The sequence below is a fragment of the Pimephales promelas genome, chromosome 15 (assembly GCF_988280905.1).
Source record: "Pimephales promelas chromosome 15, fPimPro1.hap1.1, whole genome shotgun sequence".
Classification (NCBI taxonomy): Eukaryota; Metazoa; Chordata; class Actinopteri; order Cypriniformes; family Leuciscidae; genus Pimephales; species Pimephales promelas.
In genome coordinates, this window is record NC_142783.1 from 24337448 (window position 1) to 24358620 (window position 21173).

Sequence of the window (21173 nt, forward strand, 5' to 3'; positions counted from 1 at the left end):
GCAGGTTCGAACGGTTAACTCCAGTAATCGTGAGTCAGATCAGAGGACTGATTTGTCACGATAGATCTAAAAGACGCCTATTTTCACTCCATCCTTCCATGTCACAGGAGATACCTGAGGTTCGCTTTCGAAGCTTACCAATATCGGGTTCTTCCGTTCGGCCTAGCACGCTCTCCCTGCACATTCACCAAATTTATGGATGTAGCCCTTGCTCCACTGAGACTTCAAGACATCCATATATTGATTTATCTCGACGACTGGCTCATTCTGGCTCAGTCTCGGGAAATGGCAGTTCGGCATCGAAATGTCGTCCTTGGCCACATTCTGAAATTGGGGTTGAGACTCAATGCAAAGAGGAGTGTGCTAGAACCATCCCAGTGTACGACATTTTTGGGAGTCATATGGAACTCGATTACGATGTAGGCACGCATGTCTCCCGCACGTATCGAGTCAATTTTGACGATGGTATCCAGGGTAAAGCTAGGCCAGGCCATCACTGTGAAGCAATTTCAAAGAATGCTGGGCCTCATGGCAGTGACATCCAACATCATTCCTTTGGGGCCTGCTACACATGAGGCCCCTTCAGTGGTGGTTAAAGACCAAGGGGTTTTCTCCCGAGGGAATCCGCTTCGTATGATCAGAGTAACGCGCAGATGCCTTTGTTCTCTGAGAATATGGAAGAAACCTTGGGCCAGTGTTGGGAGTGTCATGTCGCCGGGAAACCGTTTCGACAGACGCCTCCCTCACTGGCTGGGGCGCGGTCATGGACGACCGTTTGCCAGGGGTCTATGGCAGGACCATCATCTTTCTTGGCATATAAACTGCCTAGAGATGATGGTTGTGTTCAGGGCTTTGAGGAGCTTCCTCCCAGACATCAAAGGTCACCACCTCCTAGTACGGTCAGTGGTAGCCTATCTGAACCGACAAGGGGGAATCAGATCGCGCCCTCTGTGCAGACTGACGCATCAGATTATCCTTTGGTCCCAAGGGAAAATACTCTCTATCAGAGCAATGTATATTCCGGGGGTTCAGAATCAGGGGGCAGACATCCTGTTGAGAAAACCATACTTAGCTCTTGGGCTCCATCCACCAGGAGATTATATGACCTCAAGTGGAATGTGTTTGTCACTTGGTGTAGAGAACTTGGGTTAAATCCAGTAAACTGCCCGGTGGCTTCAGTTCTGGGATTTCTCCAAGATCGTTTCTCTAAGGGTCTCTCCCCGTCCACGCTTAGGGTGTACGTGGCTGCCATTGCGGTTTTCCACGCACCGTTAAGTGATGGGCCTCTGGGGAGGCACCAATTGGTCATTCGGTTTATCCTTGGTACTTGGAGGATGAGGCCGGCAGCCAGGTCCAGGGTTCCTGCCTAGGACCTGGCAATAGTTCTGGAGGGGTTATCCAAAAGTAGAGTGCCCCCTTCGAACCTTTAGAGTCGGCTTCGCCTAAGGACTTAACACTGAAAATGGCTTTTCGCTTAGCAATTACCTCACTTAAGAGGGTGGGAGATTTCCAAGCCCTGGCAGTAATGCCAGCTTGCTTGGAGTTTGCCCCTGGCAGAGTGAAGGCCTTTTTACACCCGAGTCCGGGCTACGTGCCTAAAGTTCCATCAAATACGGCTCATTCTATAGTCCCTCAGGCATTCCATCCTCCACCTCATGTGTCGGCGGAAGTGGAGAGGCTTCACTTGCTCTGCCCAGTCAGAGCTTGAGCTTGTACCTTGAGGGGTCCTCTTCTTGGAGAAGGTTGGAACAATTGGACTAGTATGTTCTGGGTCACCTAAGAGGGGGCTCCCGGCAACCAAACAAACTATTAGCAACTGGATCGTCCAGGCTATTACTGAGGCTTACAAGGTGCGCGGTTTGCCTTCACCTTTTACCTTGTGGGCACAGTCAACTAGAGGCATGGCTTCCTCTAGGGCCCTTCTTTCGGGAGTACCTCTTTAGGAGATCTGCGAGGCAGCCGGCTGGGCTACCCCACATACTTTCATAAAATTTTACAGTCTCCACCTTCCCAGTACACCCGGTGCACAGGTGCTCAGTCCTTGCTGAGTGCCTAGACAGTTTTACTCCAGGACAGGCCTATTCGGTGCGTGGCCTAGTGGGCACTCGTTCCCCAAAGTGTCGATTCTCGACGCAGTGTAGAGTTCCCTCGAAAGGGAACGTCTCGGGTTATGACTATAACCCTTGTTCCCTGAGAAGGGAACGAGACACTGCGTCGTTCTGCCACGCCCCCTTTAGGCCTTAGAGCGTCTTGCTTCATCGCGAGGCTAGTGTGTGTTGTGACAACGTCACTTTTATACTTCCGGGTATGCCGTCACATGTTACGTCACGACGCAACACCAATCAGGATTGGATTAGTTTCATTCATACTTCAGAGGCGCACGCTTAGGGAGCGTCCCCAAAGTGTCGATTCTCGACGCAGTGTCTCGTTCCCTTCTCAGGGAACAAGGGTTATAGTCATAACCCGAGACGTTTTCATATAGTATTTTTTTCATTCCTTTCAGCAGATAGAGAGATGAGCTCTTCTAATGACTTTGCTTTGTGTCTGTCTCCTTTGAACCTCTGATGGAGAACGTTCCTCTTTTTTAACTCATTTTCTACATGCATTTACAATGTCCTCTAGCATCACTTCAGTGCGCCAGACATTTGACCCGCCGGTCTAAACACCAAACTATAGCCAGGTTTCACATACAGGGCTTAGACTAAGCCAGGATTCGGCTTTAGTTAAATTAGGGCATTTAAGTTGCTTTTATAAACATGACTTGGAAAAAAAGCATTAAAACATTACTTCTTTAAGACAGACCTACCTTATAAAACAAATTTCTGTGGTTTACTTTTTTGTTCAAATGATTTATCTGACACATCCTAAATCGAGAATATTTGTGATAATGTATCCGGTTTCATGGCAGAGGGAATATGGAATCTGCCACTTTTGTATCTGCAACTTATAGCCAAGACAGTCCATGGAAATCTTCACATCTGTCTAAATTTTTGCTTCAAGATTAAAAGAATTTTCTATTAGGACAAAAAACAAATAATTGTTCAGTGTTGGTTTTGGCCTTGAAATGTGGCTGTGGATTTACAGTAATAAGCCAATGTGTATTTTCAGGTAAAGCCTTTGCACCCGAGTTCTACTATGACACCTACAGCGCTCTGTGGCAAAACAAACCTCGTGTCTACGGCTTCAAACTTCAGTGGACTCAAATGAATCCCAATGCGGTCGACCGTATCATGGCTTATCGACTTGGCATCAAGCAGGTAAGTGTGTCTGAACACCTACTTAAAGATTATATTATCAGTAGGGTTGGGTATCGAGAATCGAGTATCGATTGGAACCGAGACTAACTTTTCGTTTTTCCCGGAATCGTTCAAAAGTTAAAATTTTGATTCCTAGTTTCGTTATTCACAGTCCGCCGAGCGGAAGAAGAAACAGCTGAACAACACCAACGAAGAAGCGTCTACCGGAAGTGTTGGCATAACCATGCGAGTCGAACATGAGTACCTTACGTTGGCGATCCAAAGTGTGGCTTCACTTTTCTAAAAATAACGAAATCTCGGCAAAATGCAAAATTTGTGACAAAAGGAGTATTTTTACAGAAGGAGTATTTCCTTCAGAAAGGCCGTTGGTTAGCAAGGTTAGCTAAACTTTTTTGACCCTGCCTCTTAAAAGAATCGGAATCGAGAATCGTTAGGAACCGGAATCGAAACAAGGAATCGCAATCGGAATCAGAATCGTTCAAATTCAAACGATACCCAACCCTAATTATCAGTGGTATGTTTTGGAATTCATAACGAATGTGTTATGGTGAATACATGTCTACAATATAAAGAGAAGAAAAATCTTTATTATTTTATTTGTTTTATTTAAAACATGTGCCAAGTTCTTAGAAATGTACTCTTTGTATTGATTTCATTTGGTATGCCATAAAAAAAGACTAAAAATGTCATGTGGTGTAACCATCAAGTAAAAACTAATTCTTCTATATCCATTAAATTATATATTTATAATGTATTTTTCTTATTTCTGAGGGGGATCTGCAGGAGTCCTCTTTGATATAATTTTCTTTCTTTCTGCATGTTGGTCACACCACAGGAATTTTATTTAGCAGATTTTTTTCAACACTAATAAGTAGTGAAACTGTTTTAATTACGGTAAAAGTTAAATGAGTTAAATGATTAAAGTAATTTGTAAATAAATTAAAATCATGCTCATTGAATCGGACTCATTATATGTATTAATTGCCTTTTTAAGGTCTTCAGTTGTATTTCTTGAATACATTATTAGATAGGACAAAAAAAAGACCATCATGTCATTTCAAGATATGTTTTAAATTTTAAAAAAAATGTTCCGTTTCCCAGAATGCTTAGTTCTAAGTTAAATGCAACTTCTCGTCTGGCTGTGCTCAATATATAATTGTTTATAGACTCTAATGGTGCATTTGGCCTGTGTGCAGAATGGTGTGCACGATTGCTTATGAAGGCAGTGCTAAAGTAATACTGAATTATACCAAGTGTAGTTGTCAACATCCTACACATATAGGACAGGAAGTCAAGGAACATTATTGACATTCATGGGAGACATTTATGGTTATTGTTGATGTAGTTCACATCAGTGAAACGGATAAGTTCTTTTTATTGAGGAGGGCTAATATTTGTCCAAGAGCTTTAGTGCTGTACTGTTCTGCCTCGGCGAGTGTGGTCACGCAGAGCAGTGCGCTTGTCAATTACGAGTCATCATCACACTGTTCTGTCACCCTCTCCTTCACACTTCCTCTGCTCAGCTGGAATGGCATCGTCCACGGCCATTTATAATGACATCATGTGGGGTGATTTATTCCTTGTCAGATTCGCCTTTGCTAGTGGCTGCCTACTGGGGCTCAAAGTCAATGCAAAGTACACGTAACACGTCTTGCCACGCCATATTGTTGTTGTTTTCGCCCGTATCCTTTCCTTGCGTTTCATTTTGTTTCTCTCTCCCTCTCATTCTCTCAGGCTTTTTGCAGTTTCCATCAAGGTCTCTGCATTGCTTGCGTTTTGGGATTGCATTATTAGTAATGTTTACTAGTCTTAGCGCTCTACTTTTATTCTCAAGGGATTGTTGAGCTTGAGATGAATTTTGTGTTTGCACATGAGCAATATTGGTTGATGGTAGAGATGTCCATTAACCTATTTTTAATAACATCATGGGTTAAAGGGATAGTAAACCAAAAATGAACGTTTGGTAATCATTTACTTGTCCTAATGTATCCCAGTACCTTTGTTTGTTGTTTTTTTGCTTGTTTTTTTGTTCTAGGAAAACAAAAATAGCTACAGTATGTTTGAAGAATTGTTACGCAGCTCTTGAACAAGGACAGTTCATACTGGCCAAAGGCTAGCTTCCAAAACAACAATAAATAATACAACCATCTCCGTTGACTTTGCATTGTGAGATATTCCAACGCATTCTCACCCCAAGGCGTCACCTTTGACCATGCTTCAATATTTGACGTTTTAGGCGCCCTTTAGCGTCACTTACATGACGCGATCCTACGGCGTCATCTAACTGACGCTAAAGGAAAGCGTCAGTTAGAGGACGCGGTTAGGTTTAGGTGTGGGGTGGGGGTAGGGTACACGCGATCCTAGGGCGTCATCTAACTGACGCTAAAGGGCGCCTAAAGCGTCAGATATTGAAGCATGTCCAAATGCTTCCCAGGGCGTCAGTTGGGTGACGCCTTGGGAGTGAGAATGGGCTGGATATTCTTTTCATTTATGACTTATAACAAAAAAAAAAAAACTATGTCTAAAAGCTACTTTGTGACAAGGTGTATGCAGCAAACAAACTGCCACTAGTTCTCGTGGTAAATAAAGCATGTTTATCACCCCTCTCTGCCTCGCTCACACAGAGAAAGGGACATTTTATTCGAATTATTTATACTTTGTATAATCTTTTTCCAAGATTCTCTATTGTAGGCGAAAATGTCAGTTTATAAATTGATAAATTATTTATGGGAAAAAAATAGAGCCAGATGTATAGGGAAGTTGGGATGCAGTTGAAAGCGAAGATAGCAATCTAGTGTTAGTTTTACGTTAGCTACAGCTTAGCTTACATAAATGTAATATATATAACTGATTTTATGTCCTGAAACAACAGTTTTTTTGGGGTCGGCAGCTTATAGAAAATGATTTCTGGGTTATTTAGCTTATTTGCTGTACACCCATCACATAGCAGCTTTTAGACATTGTTTTTTTGTTATAAGTCATAAATGACAAGGAGGCAGCCTCTCGCAATGCAAAGTCAATGGAGATGGTTGGATCCCTCCCCCCGGTGGGCGTGGTCTTCAGATTATGACACGTTATGATAAATAGAAAGAAAATAGAGAAATAGAAATAAACCTTTTTTAATTAAAGAAATGTAAATGAACTTTCTGTTAGTTTTGATTAATTTCACACATTCTTGCTACATATGTCTTTCTGTCAAAAAAAAATCTTACTGATCCCTAACTTTTGAATGGTATTATGTTCCTGTAACTAGTCACTATTTCTTACAATTGTATTAAATCATTTTTGTCTTCACTAGCTAATTTTATAAGGTCCTGCAGTGTGACAAATTACTTTTTAAAAGTATAAATCTCTCAATTTAAATGGCTACATGTTCTAAAATAATCTGAAAAAATGGTGTTTAAAGTGGTTGTAAAAGCAGCATGCCACCCCGTCCTCCGGAGTGTAATGATATAGTGGATGGACTGAAGAATCAGAAAATAATCAAATCCATGCCTCCCATAATGGCCCATGTAATGTAGTTGTTAGCATTAGATTTTCTAATAAAAAATGTTAAGCGTGTCGCAAAAGCAAAACTTTTTTAAAAGATGCACAGACTTGAAAAGGAAAGGCTCTATCCATTTGAATTCAGATGAGCTTCATTTCCCAGCCTCTGTCACATTTCACATTTATCTTTATCAGCAGAAAGCATTTATTTCATTAACTCTAAAAGAGAAATAACAGCATGCATGTCATTTGCACTATAGAGAGGACACCTTGTACTATCCTTGATGACTTCCCAACTGAAAGCACACCTGGCACTGCAAAGAGAAAAGGGAGTCAAAAACAAGAGAAGGGGCAGAAAACTAATTAACAGCTGTGTCCAGTGGGATAAAGCTGCTGTAATAAGATAAGCTTTACAGGAGAAATCAAGGATGGGACCCCAGCGAACAGAGGTTAGCTGTGTGAAGTGATTGCGGGGGCATCCGTTTAGTACTTTTGTGTGTGTGTGTGTTTGTGTGCACGTGTGGGTGTGGAGCTGTGTTTTGTTGCCTGCAGTGGGTGGTGATTGACTCATCTGTTCTGATCATGATTGAGGAGTCTGGCCTCTCCTTTAATTTCTTATATTCTCCCTCTACACGGCCTCGGCTCATGTTTTTCTGTGCACCAACTCTTGTTCTGCAGTTTATTTGTTCTGTTTAACATGCCGCTTTTCCCCTACGTGCTCATCCATCATGTTGTCTCGCCTGGTCACCTGTCGACGTGAGTGCCTCGCAACGCTCCGTGGGCTCTTCGCCCGCTTTGGCTAGTGACATTTCCAGGACGCAACGGACATGGGAAGTCTTAGCCTGACAATCCTAAATGAGAGGGTTTGGAGTGCGCGCTAGCTAACGGAGACACTGCCAGCCAAGCATATTAGGCAGCGCTTCAGTGCCTAACCCTGGGACGGGCAATTTCACTGCGGGGGGCTGGCGTGTTTATAGATCCCTTAGGAATGAGATTGCTTACTGCTGCTTTTTATAGCCTTCATGTACTATATTAACACTCTTTGAGGCTGTGAACATGCACAGAGTAATAAATACAATGATTTTGAATATCTCGTTTTATGTAATTTCTAGGAAAAAATGTTGAATGGTGTAACCACCTAAAAGGTTTCTTAAATATATGTTTGTTTTTAATGCAACGCCTGGTCTGCCTGGTCTATAACAGGCTTTCAGACTGATTGATTTTGATTTCCTTTCATTCTGTTTAAAATCATAGTGGAGAAACATGTATACCCAATGAAGGATATTCAATAAGAATCAAATCAGTGGTTCTAAGGAATATATCTCATATATCTAGATCTAAGAGATTATGTTGAGTTTTGACTCTTTTTAATCGAGAGAATATGCTGTAAATAATTATGGGCCATTTTGCAAGGTCTATGCATGTTTCTTGAAGTTACGAGCGAAAATGTCTGCAAGGTTGTGTTAAAACTAGGAATATCTTTATATCTAAGTTACGGATTATGGTGAGTTTGGGCTCTTTTTAATCACGAGGATCTGCAAATCTGAATCTGCAAGAAATGATGTGCCATTTTCCAACTTCTGAGCATATTTCATGAAGTTGCACTTTGGGTTTAAGCCTTATATAAAGATCCATTATGGGTGATTCAATCATGTTCTGCATGTTGGTGTCAAGCAAACCAGACGGTTCGTGAAGTATCAGCCATAATTTTTATATCGGTGTAATCGTAATTGAACCTGAGATTAGTACTGTAGCATGTGTAAACAAGGTTATGGGTTTCTGTAGTCCCTTCAGTTACTTTTTTTCTTTTTTTTTCTTTTTGTTGTAATGTAGATAGGATAGACATACAACCCTATGAAGATTTTGAATATACTGTATATAAACTCTATTGATCTAATATGCAGCAAGCTTCCCATCTTAAACGTGGTCTTCAAGGATTATTAAAGCCACTAGAGCCCTGGTCTCATAGTAGCAGTAAAGGGCAGCATGTAGCCATAGTTATGAACAGCCCTAATATTCTATGACCTCATTTTTCACTATACAGCCTACGTACTTCAAGTTTAACGAGCCCCATTAACATTTTTTTCTGTGCTTATGGCACTTAACACTCTGTTGTAAAAGTCATCCTAACTTAGATGACATATAGGTTCCACCTCTGTAGTGCTGCAAGTTGCCTCAGCTTTATGTTTAGAGCAAGTTATATACTGAAGCACTTTGTAGAAACATTGTATAACGATTCATCTTTAATTAAAGGGATTTCAGAGTTTACTTTAATGGGAATTAAGTGTCTTTAATGATATTGTTTTTAGCACTATCTTTAGCTCTCAGGCTAGGGGAGAAATAGAAAGCCTATTTTACTGCTGCAGTCCAACATTTAGTTCTCCAGGCGTGGTAAAGGCATTTGCACATAAAGCTTCCAAATCCACATTATAGAAATCTAATTCCTTTGAATTCCAAAGACATAAACCAAATTTGGCTCCTAAAAGTGTGAGGTATATAAGATGTTTGGTGTGGAAAATACTCATATTGTTTCTCATTTGCAAAGCCTCTGTTATTGTTTATTTGTTCCTGCAGCCCTGAAATCCAGTTCAGAAAATATTCTATTTCATATTTAAGGTGTCACAGAGTTTGTTTCCTCATTTGAAACTCCAACTGTTTGCTTATCACAAGCAAATAAATTTCATAATTATCAAATCAATGCCAAATGAAGCCATGAAGAACCTCTGGGATGGGAATTGACCCTCGGCCTTCCGTTTTGCCCCCAAAGACTTCTTGTAGAGTGTTTGAATTGCATTCATTCTGTAAGTGTGTCATCATATTTCTGCAATGTTTCAACAGCATTGTAAAAAAATCTCTCTATTGATCATACTTCCCATGTAGTGCTGAGATGAAGCCTTTTACCTCGGGCTGCTTATGGGATTTTGTTCTATGTTACTTGCTCACTCTAACTTTAAAATGGTGAATATGCCTGTGCTACTTTAGTTTTTAAGTAAACTAAGTACAAAATACAAATTTAAAGGTCAAGTGAACTGGGTTAAAGTAATGTTAAAGTACCCCAATTCCCATTTTAATGTGCAGAGACTACCGACTACTTAAAGCAGGGTTTCCCAAACTTGAACTACAGGGAGTTGTGAGTTGATGAAAAAGTAAACATGTCTAATCTTTTGCTAAATGATTGCAATGATAACTTAAATTCAGGGGTTATGTTAAATAAATATTTTAGGTGAAAGAGCTTTGTCTGACATCAAAGTTTGGGAATCCCATTTTACAGGAAAACTTCACAACAAGTGTAAACACTGAAAAAAAAAACTGCTTTATGTGCTTACTTTTATAAATTCATCTGGTGAACTAGTGCCTGATGCATTTTGCTGACAAAACTGAAAACCATTTTATCTGGAATTATATAGAATCTCAGAGTCGGGGCCGCCCTCTGCCTTTCATCCCTTCTGCACACTCACATAGTGCTTTCTCAGGAGTGAACTCAGCAGAGCGCACTTATCAGATCTCTTCCCCCTCATGACTTCCTCTTTTCCCCTTTTCCCCCATGGGTTTGAAATCCCATACTGTTCACCCTCGTTATTCTCCCTCTGATAACTTAACGTTTGTCTCATTTGTTCTCAACACGTATAGATCAGTAGCATGCACTTGTCTTGATAAGGAGGCTATCTTTTCAGGAGGTCTCTTTTCTTGATTTTATTTGTATTTTTTTCATGTGCCATCCAGTGTTTACATGCTCCTGGTTAAAGGTTAATGGAACACTTTTTACAGTAAGTTGCACTACCAACAAGCAATTTTTTATGTTTATATGAGAACGCTATTTTATAGAATTTCCTAAAAATGTTATGAAAACAGAGTTATAAAAATGTTTTGGGATTAGTACGTTTTTTTTCAGCAAGGATGCATTAAATTGATCAAAAGTAACAAAGCATTACAGGAATACATTTTAAAATTGGTTATTTTAGTCATTAGTTGGTTTAAATTTTAATAATATTTCACATTATTACTGTTTTTACTGTATTTTCATAATCAAATGCAGCCTTGGTGAGCATTAATTACTTTTTTTTTTAAACACGGTTACACTTTATTTTAAAATCCCATTTTAGACATTCTTTTAACTATAAGTAACTTTGCAACTACATATCAACTAACTCTCATTAATTTTTAGCTGCATGTCAACTGACTCTCATAAAGTTTAGGTTTAGCATTTTATTCAAATTACTCTAAACAGCTAGGGTTATTTGAATAAAATGACAAAGACTTGCAAAGTTACTCATAGTCAGTAGAATGTATGTTGGTGGACCTTCAAAATAAAGTTGTGGCAGATAAGCAGACATGTAGTTGACATGCAGATGCAAAGTTACATATAGTTAGTAGAATGTCTAAAGTGGACTATCCAAATAAAGTGTTAACAAAACGTTTAAAAAATCGTACTGACCTAAAACTTTTAACTTGTAGTGTCTTAAAACACTAGTGGTGTTTTAACTAGTAAAAGTCTTTGATTTTTAATTAGATTTGGATGACAAAAAGGGGTTATATACGAGTGGCGAGTTTAATTAGTGATTAGTTGGTCCATTTCCCCCAGTTTGGTTGATTTGAGGAATGATCGCACTAACAGGGCAATCAACCAGTCGCAGATCTCAAGTGACTATCGATGTCTCACCATTCCCTCCTCAAATTTATGCTTTGGTATCTCAATGTGATCTCAAGGAAGGCGAAAGGAATGTTGCAACATTCTGAAAACTTGCCCACGGGTGACGCATTTAAAGTGTGTTATTCCGAAAAATGAGCAGTTTGTACATTATTCAGTCACATATTTGGTAATATTTGTTATATTTTGGTTATATTCGTTATATTTGGCCTCCTTAGAGCGAACACGACTGATATAGATTCACAAACTCACAAATACAGTGCACCCCTTGCATGCTAATACAATATCCACCCACAGTAAAGATTCAAGGACACTCTTCTGCACTCTTCATGCACAGTTTCACACTGAGAAGCACACAATTGCTGATGTGTTTCTTTTTCAATCTGTGACGTAATTGAAAATAGGCCACCTTTTCAGTCTACGAATTGTTTGTGCAGAAGGACAGTGTGCTAGGATACAGTTGCACATTTACAGTACCACAAGAAGAATATATTAATCTCCACTGCAGCAGAGGATTTGTGTTGGTGGCAAAAGGCACTCTGCAGTCAACAAACTGGCCTGTGGGCTAATTCAAAGACTTGCACGACATTGACACATAGCCGGTCTCTGGAAATATGCAATTTGCTTCGCACCAGATGAAGCATCTAAAGGTACAATGTCCTTGGGCCTACGTTTTGGCTAATGCTAGCATAAAACCTTATTTACAAGTGAAGCTCGTTGCCATTACTGTGTATTATGACAAAATAAGTCTTGTGTGAAGTCTTATTACCGGGGGCACGCTGGAGTGGTTACACTAATGAAAGCGATACATATTTTGCATGCACAGGTAAGCGTGTATGTGCATATTGTTATTCCAGATTCCAATATCTCACACTTTTTTGAGTTGAAGCTCAAGTAAATGTTTTAGTCTCTGCTGTTAAAAAAAGAAGGAAACTGAATCAAATATCAAAAGGGGATTGTTTTGTATCATGGTCATAAACTGCATTAGACACAAACTGACATTGAATGCACATGGCATTGAATTGAATGAACTGACATTGAATGCACATAGTGATCCTATGTTGCTCATAGCTCACAGTAAACAGAGTAGACAATGCTTTAGCGTGCCATAGCATGGTTCCCAATTAATAATGACGTTTCTATGTTTAGCATTTGCTGTACGCGTGCCTTATGCATATTTTAGCTATATGCATTGGTTTTATTGCTGCAGGGTGGAAGTACTTAAATATGCATTAATGAGGTTTTGAGATGGTCATAGATCAGCACTGCTTCACCTTTGGACATCCAGATGAAGCTGCAGGGAGGAAAGTTTTGGTTTAATTCGCAAAACCCTCTGTATTGAGATCAGCATATCTTCACCTTTGACCGTGTTCATAATTAAGCTGGCTATACAAATAATTTAATTTGATGAACTTAGTATATTAACATTTGCAAAGAGTTCTTTTATTAACTTTCCTTAGGTTGCCCCCAAGTATGCGGTGAATAAAGAAATCATCATAATTTGCTTTAATTGCCTCGTTTTGAATTGCAAATCAGCTCTTTTTTTTCGTAGATATCTTCGATCAAATACTAATGAGGTTCTTATTTACACAAAATATAATTTCCTTTCTCCCATGTGGAGTTGATGTATCTCAGTGCACAAAAAGGTGTTTAAGTTAGAATTTGCATAAGGGCAGAATGTCTTGTTCTTCTCATATCAACTCACCCCATCCTCCCTTCATCCCCAACTCCTTCTCTGCTCGTCTTTATACAACAAGATTTGCTGAACGATGTCATGAATGAGAAGTGAGCCCAGTTGCCATAGCAACCAGCCATTTTACCTCCGACCGGCAACATATATTACAATGCAGAACAAAAAAGGTGGAACAAAATGAGGCAAAAGTACTTTCAGTGAGAGTAGGTGAATGGAGATGCTTTTATTCTGTGTTATACTTGAATCGCAAAGACAGTTGTTATTTAGCGAGCACGCACCTTCTTGTGTAACCCGCAAGTTCCAGTAGCCCTAGAGAGATTATTTGACCTTTTTTTCTTTTATTCATAAGAAAAGCTAATGGTGGGTGCTGAAGTTGCAGTGCTGCAGAAGATCATATATATTTTCATTTAGTCTGACTGCAGTATGAATTTCAGTGCTGATATTCTACTGTAAGTGGAGTTAGTTTTTCCCTACCTGGATTACTGGGGCAGTTGCTCTTCAATAGTGGTTAACACTGATGTGCGTGTGTATTATTATTATTATTATTTTAATTTACCTCGTGTTTTGAGGATGTTTTTCTGATCAAAAGAAGATGCCTGTGTATTCATTTCTCTGATGATGGTATTTGAATAAAGGTCATGTTCAGACTCAGAGGAAGGGAAATGTCAGGTTTGTATGTAATGCAGAATAGCCAAAAATGCCTCAAAGTGTGCTGTGTGCTCAAATGCGAGTGTCGTAACTGTGCCTGGTTTGATTAGTAATCAAAATTCATTGCCAAACTGCAACAAACCGAAAAGAGATTTTGCGAAAAAGGGGAAAATACAGTATATATACGGTTTAGAGCACAGATGGTTCACTGAGAAACCAGGAGGGAAACTGCATTCTTCAGCTATGATAATGAGAAGCAGATGAAAATTTCATTATAAAAATATAATAATGCTTGTCTCACGAGTGACCCCAGAGAAAGCCTCTGGCATCAAGCCTCTGCTGATTGTGAAAGTTCGCGCTTTCCTTCTGCTGTTGGAAGATTTGAAATATGTTATTTAATTGTAAGTTTGGCAAGGAGTTTTTGAGATTTCAAGATTACACCATTCAAATAGATAGGACTTGTTCTTGGATGCCCGAAATAGCTACCTGGAGGCGTTGCAAATATGGCCGCAGAGTGAACAGGCTTTCCTCAAAAGGGACTTGTTATACAGTTAACAGTTCAAAAGTTTGGGCTCTGTACGTTTTTTATGTTTTTTTGAAAAAGTCTCATGCACACTAAGGTTGCATTTAATGGATCAAAAATATTGTAAATGTGCCAATACTTTTCAAGAAGAAACGTATTAATTTATTTTCTTTTAAACTGCCCCCAAACTTTTGAATGGCAGTTAATGAGTTGTCTGAGCTTTCTGTTTTTGCTGTTTATAATGTCATTTAAAAAAAAAAAAAAAAGCTGAATTATTTATTTGCACATTGACACAAGTAGTGACATTTTGTGGCAAGAACTATAACAGTCAGCCACGGTCACTTTCTTGAATCACTATAGATTATTTTCACATCCCACAGACTTAAGTTAGGTATTATATCAGCAGCAGCAAATTTTAAGTATTTCATCAGAGCTGGTTGGTCCTGCAAGGTTGTTTTGTCAGCATATGTGTGCTCTTTGTCCCTGTGCTCCACACACTTTCCTTCAGTGTGAGGGCTGTGTGCTTCAATATTGCCTCTCACATCCACAACAAGGTTTAGAGTGTCTTGCTCAAGGATGTGTTAAGATTTGAGTGCTGTGTTGGAAGAAACAGAAGGTCCCTGGAGCTGTGCACATCGAACCACATGGAAAAAGCAGATGCATTTCATTTCTTTAATGAAATCCACCCAAATGTGGTGTTGAAGGATGCTCCATGTCAAAATGTCAAGTGTTGTGTGCTAGTGTTAAAAAAAAAAACTTGACATTGGGTTTTTTTTTTTTTTTTTTTAGAGAAGGTTAGGAGTATTTTTGTAGGATATGAAAACGATCTTCTATGATTCTCTTCAGTGGGGTTTAATTGGGTTTTGGGTTTAGCGGCTTTGCATAGATAAGATCAAATGCTGCTGAAAGCTGTCTGTGATGATATCACTTATGAATGTATTGATTTTTTTTTTCTCTGTTTTTAAAGGAGAGACTTTGAAATAAGCTGTTGTTGTATGATGCATTGCAGAAGTAAGGTGCTTTGGGGGAAGAACGGTCTATTTTTCCTTATATATGCCTTCACCGATGCTTTTCCCCTCTACAAGATCTGCAGGCATGGAATTAGAAATCGCACAGAAGCAATAAACAGTAATTGGATTTGGCGATGGAAATCTTGTTACCAGGAGAGAGAGAGACCCTGATGGGAACACTGGCAACTTCTCAGGGCTATTGCTGCCACCCTCCCCTCCTTTCTCTCGCCCCACTGATTTAACCAATCATCTTGTATTTGAATCCAGCGAGACCCGCGGTGATGAGGCTGACTGCCGAGGGAGCCTGTGTACGGCTGTCAGTCATCAAAGCTCTGAGACCGTATTCTTGCTGCCAAGATCAACGGCCACCGCACAAGAGTGTTCTCTCATCGTTGTGCATCTACAGCTTTCCTTATAGTTGTCACCTGAAAAAAAAGTTCAAGTCTGCTGCAAATGTTCACAGTTACTCTGACCAAATCTGCACACAATGGCCAAAAGATCACCACAATCCATGCAAACATAAATTTAAGCCAGATGGATTTAACACTAGAACGGCCACAACGGTCATTTTGACCGTTTTGAATTTTATATCTACAATAACTTTGTTGAAAAAAATAATAGAATCCTGCTGGTACCTGACTTTTCCTAAAATTGTCTGTATTTTCATTTAAAATGATTTTCATATAAATTAAGTTACGTAAACGTAAGGCAAAACAAAACAAATGAACATATTTACCTATTTCGGCCATAGACGGTCATATTGACCGCACTGAATTTCGCGATATTTTTTTTGTTAAATATCCCGCGGTTGATCGTGGTCTCTCTCTCTCAACTGTCAACAGAAAGGTCCGTCCGGTCACCTCTGTAGTGGTGTTTGCTTTATAATAATTTCTACATTAGTTGTTGATCAGAAATAAGCAAACAAAACCAGACTACAGTTATCAATACTTGCGTTATAGGCTATATATCATCAGAGAGGGATTCAGAGTCAGAGTTCACATCAAGGAAAAAGAGACGGCTGATATCATCAGACACGGTGGATCCAGATGTTCAATTCATATCGGATGATCCTGGTGAGCTCTGCTGCCCTGTCCTGCGCTGTTTGTTTTGCTGCATGGGCTGTTCACTAGTTCTGCTAGTCCTATTATTATTATTAGCCTATTGACCGCTTCGCATATCGTCACTATCTAACATTTTCGTCATAGTTTTTGTCATTCAAACCTAGTTTTTATTTAGTTATAGTCTCGTTTCCGTCTTTGAAAAAAATGTGGTTGACGAAAATAATTCCGAAAATTATTCGTCAAAGAAATAAACACTGTTTTGAATCTAACGGTCAAAATGACCGTTTGTGGCCGTTCTAGTAGTTTTGGAATTCTGGCACTTCTAGTGTTAAGCCAGTATGATAAAAAAAATTACCCCATTTACTTTTTTAATATATACTGTGCTTGAGTTAGTGAAACTGGCTCCATTCTTAAATGTCCACTATTCACAATCAAATCAATTTCTAAAGGATAGGGCAAACATTTTTTCATTATTTGACACTCACAATTTGTGTAATTTACCCCCAAAACAAACTTTTGTGTGTATCCTCATTGGAAATTGTAACTTTTAATCCTTATTTAATCCATATTTGTGATGAAAGATGTATGAGGTCTTTGAGTTGCTGAGTTGACATGAGACTAGGCAAATGAAAGCCCAGAGTTTCTCAAACACTGTCACAACTTTCAGATTCTCTGTTTGTGGTTTGAACACTCGTGTTGGTTTGTTTACTGCCCGCCCGGCAGTTCATTTTAGGAGATCCAGGAAGGTTTCATAGGTGCTGGGTTTTAATTAGATATGTTCTCTCATCTACCACCACAACAACGATAAAAGGGCATCAGCCGAAATCCATTTATGCTTTTCTTCAAGCCTGAGCTGAAGGGATGAATTGACTTCTAATATTGCTCTAATACAGCTTGCAAAAAGTTAATTGAGAGGGTCAGGGAGCAAAAATGCCTTGTCAAAATCAATTAGCCGGCTCACATATCTCACTGAAAACTCAATAGGGTTTATTTTTTTGCCCATTCAGGAACTTTTTCTGATTTCACTGAGGAACGAAAGCTCATGAGGTGACAAATCATCATTGTTTGAAAATGCCACCTCTGCTGTGGTGTTTGTTTAGAGAATGTGTACTGATTTGCATCAGACAAGTGGGGCTGTCTTGGGAAGAGCCAGTGCATTTTGATTAATGCCATTGGCTGGTGCCATTGTAATCAGAAAAGTTGAATTTGAAGTTTTAAATAAGATTCTTAACATAAAAAATTAGGAGAGAGAAAATTACTTTATATCATAAAGGAGAGGAAGAGACTTTATATCATAATAGCTCTGTGGGACATTAAAATGGACACAGACAGAGAGGTGATCAGCCCTTTTCAATGTTATTCACAGTGTGTTACATTATTATATTAGTATGTTGAAATTATGTTTTAATTAATAGTGCAGAGACATCATATCAAGATGTATGGTTTTTGTTCCCTAGAGACTATGTTATTAAAAGGACCTTTTGGAGGATCATTACTTATGCGTGTGCTGGCTTGATGCTTAATCATTAGGTTTTGGAATAACGAACCTGTAATTATGCTCTTTACCTCAGACGGGGCATCAGAGATGGTGGGAGCAGGAAATCCCAACAGAAGACAATATCCAGAAAGGAGAACTACTCACCTACAACCTAACCGAACTCATTAAACCTGAGTCCTATCAGGTCCGCCTCACGCCGATAACACGGTTTGGAGAGGGAGACTCAACAGAACGGATCATTCACTACAGTGGTAAGAAAAACTTGTTTGATTGGCCATGGCCATAACTTAGTTTGGATTGACCATAGCATGATGGTGAACTTAGCTCTCTAAAATACTGTATGTTTAGAGAAAGTATAGTAGAGTCTCAAAATACATTGGGGTCCAAAATAGGGATGCACGAGACTGTAGCATATTGTTTATCAGTCAATATTAGGGATATTTTTTCATTTAGATTTTCTTTACCATCATCTAACCCTAACTTAATGATAATCTTTAAAAACTCTAATAATTTATTAACACTGTTTAAGGGCATCTTAGCTAATCTTAAAATAGAGAACGTCTCGGTTACGTTTGTAACCTTCGTTCCCTGAGTAGAATGAGGGTTACGTTCCGTCGGATGACGACGAATGGGGTTTCGCTTAGAAAGCCTATCGACTTACAAAATAAGCCAATGGCAAAGAAATGCCATGGGTCTGTGGAATTTGCATAGCGTATCTTCGCCTTACCTCGTGGGTATAAAAGGAGGACGCCTGCAAAATGCAGATATGTTTCTTTGCTGAGGAACCTGATGATCAGGTCGTGCATCCCATGGATTTAAGTTCAACTGGGTCATGGTGTGCGGCGATAGCGGCAATGAAGACCTTGGAGACAGGTGGGAGACAGCCTTCGCTCCAACCCTTCTTGCAGGAAGGAAAGCATGACACTGATCAGGCAAGAAATGGGGTTTTCTCGGAGAGAAGACCACCAGGAGACGAAGAGTTTCCACTTCAACGCATAGGCGTGTTTCTGGGACGACGCTCTAGCGGAAGTGATGGTAGCCACCACCGCTTGTGGTAGGGTACTCAAACCTATCTCGTCCCATCCAGGATCCACACGTGGAGGTTCGAGAGCCCCGTCTCTGAGAAAGGAGGTCCTACCTCAGAGGAATTGGCCAGGGAGGTGCTCTCGCGAGAAGTTCAAGTTCGGAGAACCAGGTCCGGGTGGGCCAGTGTGGCGCAACCAGAATGACCTGCAAATTACGCAAACCCATGGCATTTCTTTGCCATTGGCTCGTTTTGTAATACTCGAAGTCTATAGGCTTTCTAAGCAAAACCCCATTCGTCGTCATTCGACGGAAAACTCGGAGTGGCAACGAAAGGGAACCATTGTTCATACTGTGCTTTACGTTGTGATGCCTAAATTAATTTGTGATATTTAAAGTCCCCCTATTTTGCTTTTTCAGATATTACCTTTTAAGTGTGAATGTACAGCTGATTTTAGTTTTTAGTCATTTTTCCTTGACAAAATTGTATAGAATTTTAATATAAAAATTCCTTTTATATTGAAAAGGAATTCCTTTATTTGTTACAGTATCAGCCATAAAATGTAAGGTTAAATATTAGTTTACTACTAGTAAAAAGTCTACAGAGACCAAAGTCAAAGTCTGCTTGAAATGAATTATACTTTTCTCTCAAATTATTATGCATTCAGTTTAGTTTTACTATGCATAATTATTATTATTCAGTTAGAAAAATGCTAAATTTTGACCTGTGATCTCAGACTTTTGCTAATATATAACTGCTCTTGCAACATAGATAATAAACCAAAAATCATGTCAGTGTACTGATGAGCAGATACTGTATGTGTACTGCCTGTCTTAAAGTCAAGGTCACGTACATTTTTTCTGCATTTAAGTTCAGATGATTCGACGGCTCCAAATATTGTGCAAATGCTACGTCTTTAGTAATGTAATTGTTGATTCAACTGTGTTTAATACTTGTGTGGAAATCTGCTAATCCAACAAATAACTTACAGAGGACCTTTTAATTATTTATTTATTGTATGTAATAGTGACCTCTGCTGGCTATGTACATGACAAATGCATTTATATTACTCATCTGTTGACATGCATTTTATTGCAACTGTTTCTTGTTTTTTACCATTTTCCAAAATTAACCAGAGCTATAGATTGACCTTATGGTTTTGCTTTGTGCTTCTTAAAGAGGCCAGTCGAGACACAGGTAACGTATGTCAAGTCACCTAAACCTTACGTCTGTGGTGCCTGACCTGAACCCCATCCCTTCTTTACTGGAAAACCGCAATGTGTCAGCTTTATGACCTCACCAATGGCTGGATGCACACGAGCACATTCATTAACTGTGCACAGTGTTCTGTTATCGAGGTTGTGGGATATTAGAGATTCTTTAAAGGCTTTATGGGTAATGGACATGGCATGCTGTAAAAAAGTCGACGGGTCCTAAGGTGTGACATCCTAGGCTAGTTAATTCCCCCTCACACTCTGTATGTCTTCTAAAAATATGGATTAGCAAGAAAAGACCCCCGTAGATCTGTACAGACCAGGTGCAATTACAAAAGCAGAGGAAAGAATTCCCCCAAAAATGATTTAATCTTCCATTCGGTCATTATTTGATTTATTCTGCTCATAGTTTATTCAGCAGCTTACCCGTATGATATGAAGCCCTATGGCTCAACACGGTCTTTGTATCACGTAATGGAAATACTAGTGCTAAAAAATTGAAAATCTCTCATTCCATAACATCTCCCTCACTGCTATTCCATTCCCCCAAAGTCATTTTGCCACAAGGCTCATAGGAAAAGACCATCTGTATTGATGGGATGACTTTCACACCAGGAGCACTTCCATCAAAGAGTCCAGCTTTTGCCACTGTGACATTATGCATTTTAATTGGCTCAAATAGCCTGGAGAAGGTGATAACACATTCACACCAGTCAAAATCCATATCCCCGCTTTCACAATACACTGGAATTTAAGCCATGCATGTAAACGGTTGAATAAGCTCTCTGTGAGGATAGTACCTTCTATTGGTTTGCTAAAACTGCACCTTTATGTTTACATTTATGCATCTGGCAGATTCTTAAATCTAAAGTGATATTGCATTTAAGGTATACCATTTTTTTGGTTCATGTCTACTTAATTTTTAATGTTAAATGTTTAATGTAAATTCTGTCATCATTTAGTCACCCAAGTCGTTCCTAACCTGGGGTGCATTTCCCATACAACGACGTAACTCGATGCATTGGAATCCAATGTTGTTGACTTTAATTGGGGGGGAAAAACAAAACAGTTGAATAAGTCCAAAATATATTAGGAAAGACAGTCATACAGG

The 21173-nt window shown here is 39.4% G+C and overlaps 1 protein-coding gene across 1 annotated transcript in view; it reads left to right on the forward strand.

The window, feature by feature from the left end:
• Positions 1 to 21173, forward strand: part of mdga2a (MAM domain containing glycosylphosphatidylinositol anchor 2a) — a 128377-nt gene that overhangs the window by 95171 nt on the left and 12033 nt on the right. Inside the window, exons 10-11 of the mRNA XM_039679659.2 lie at positions 3109 to 3257; positions 17898 to 18075. Of these exons, the coding sequence (XP_039535593.2) occupies positions 3109 to 3257; positions 17898 to 18075 (327 nt within the window). The remainder of the gene's footprint in view (positions 1 to 3108; positions 3258 to 17897; positions 18076 to 21173) is intronic.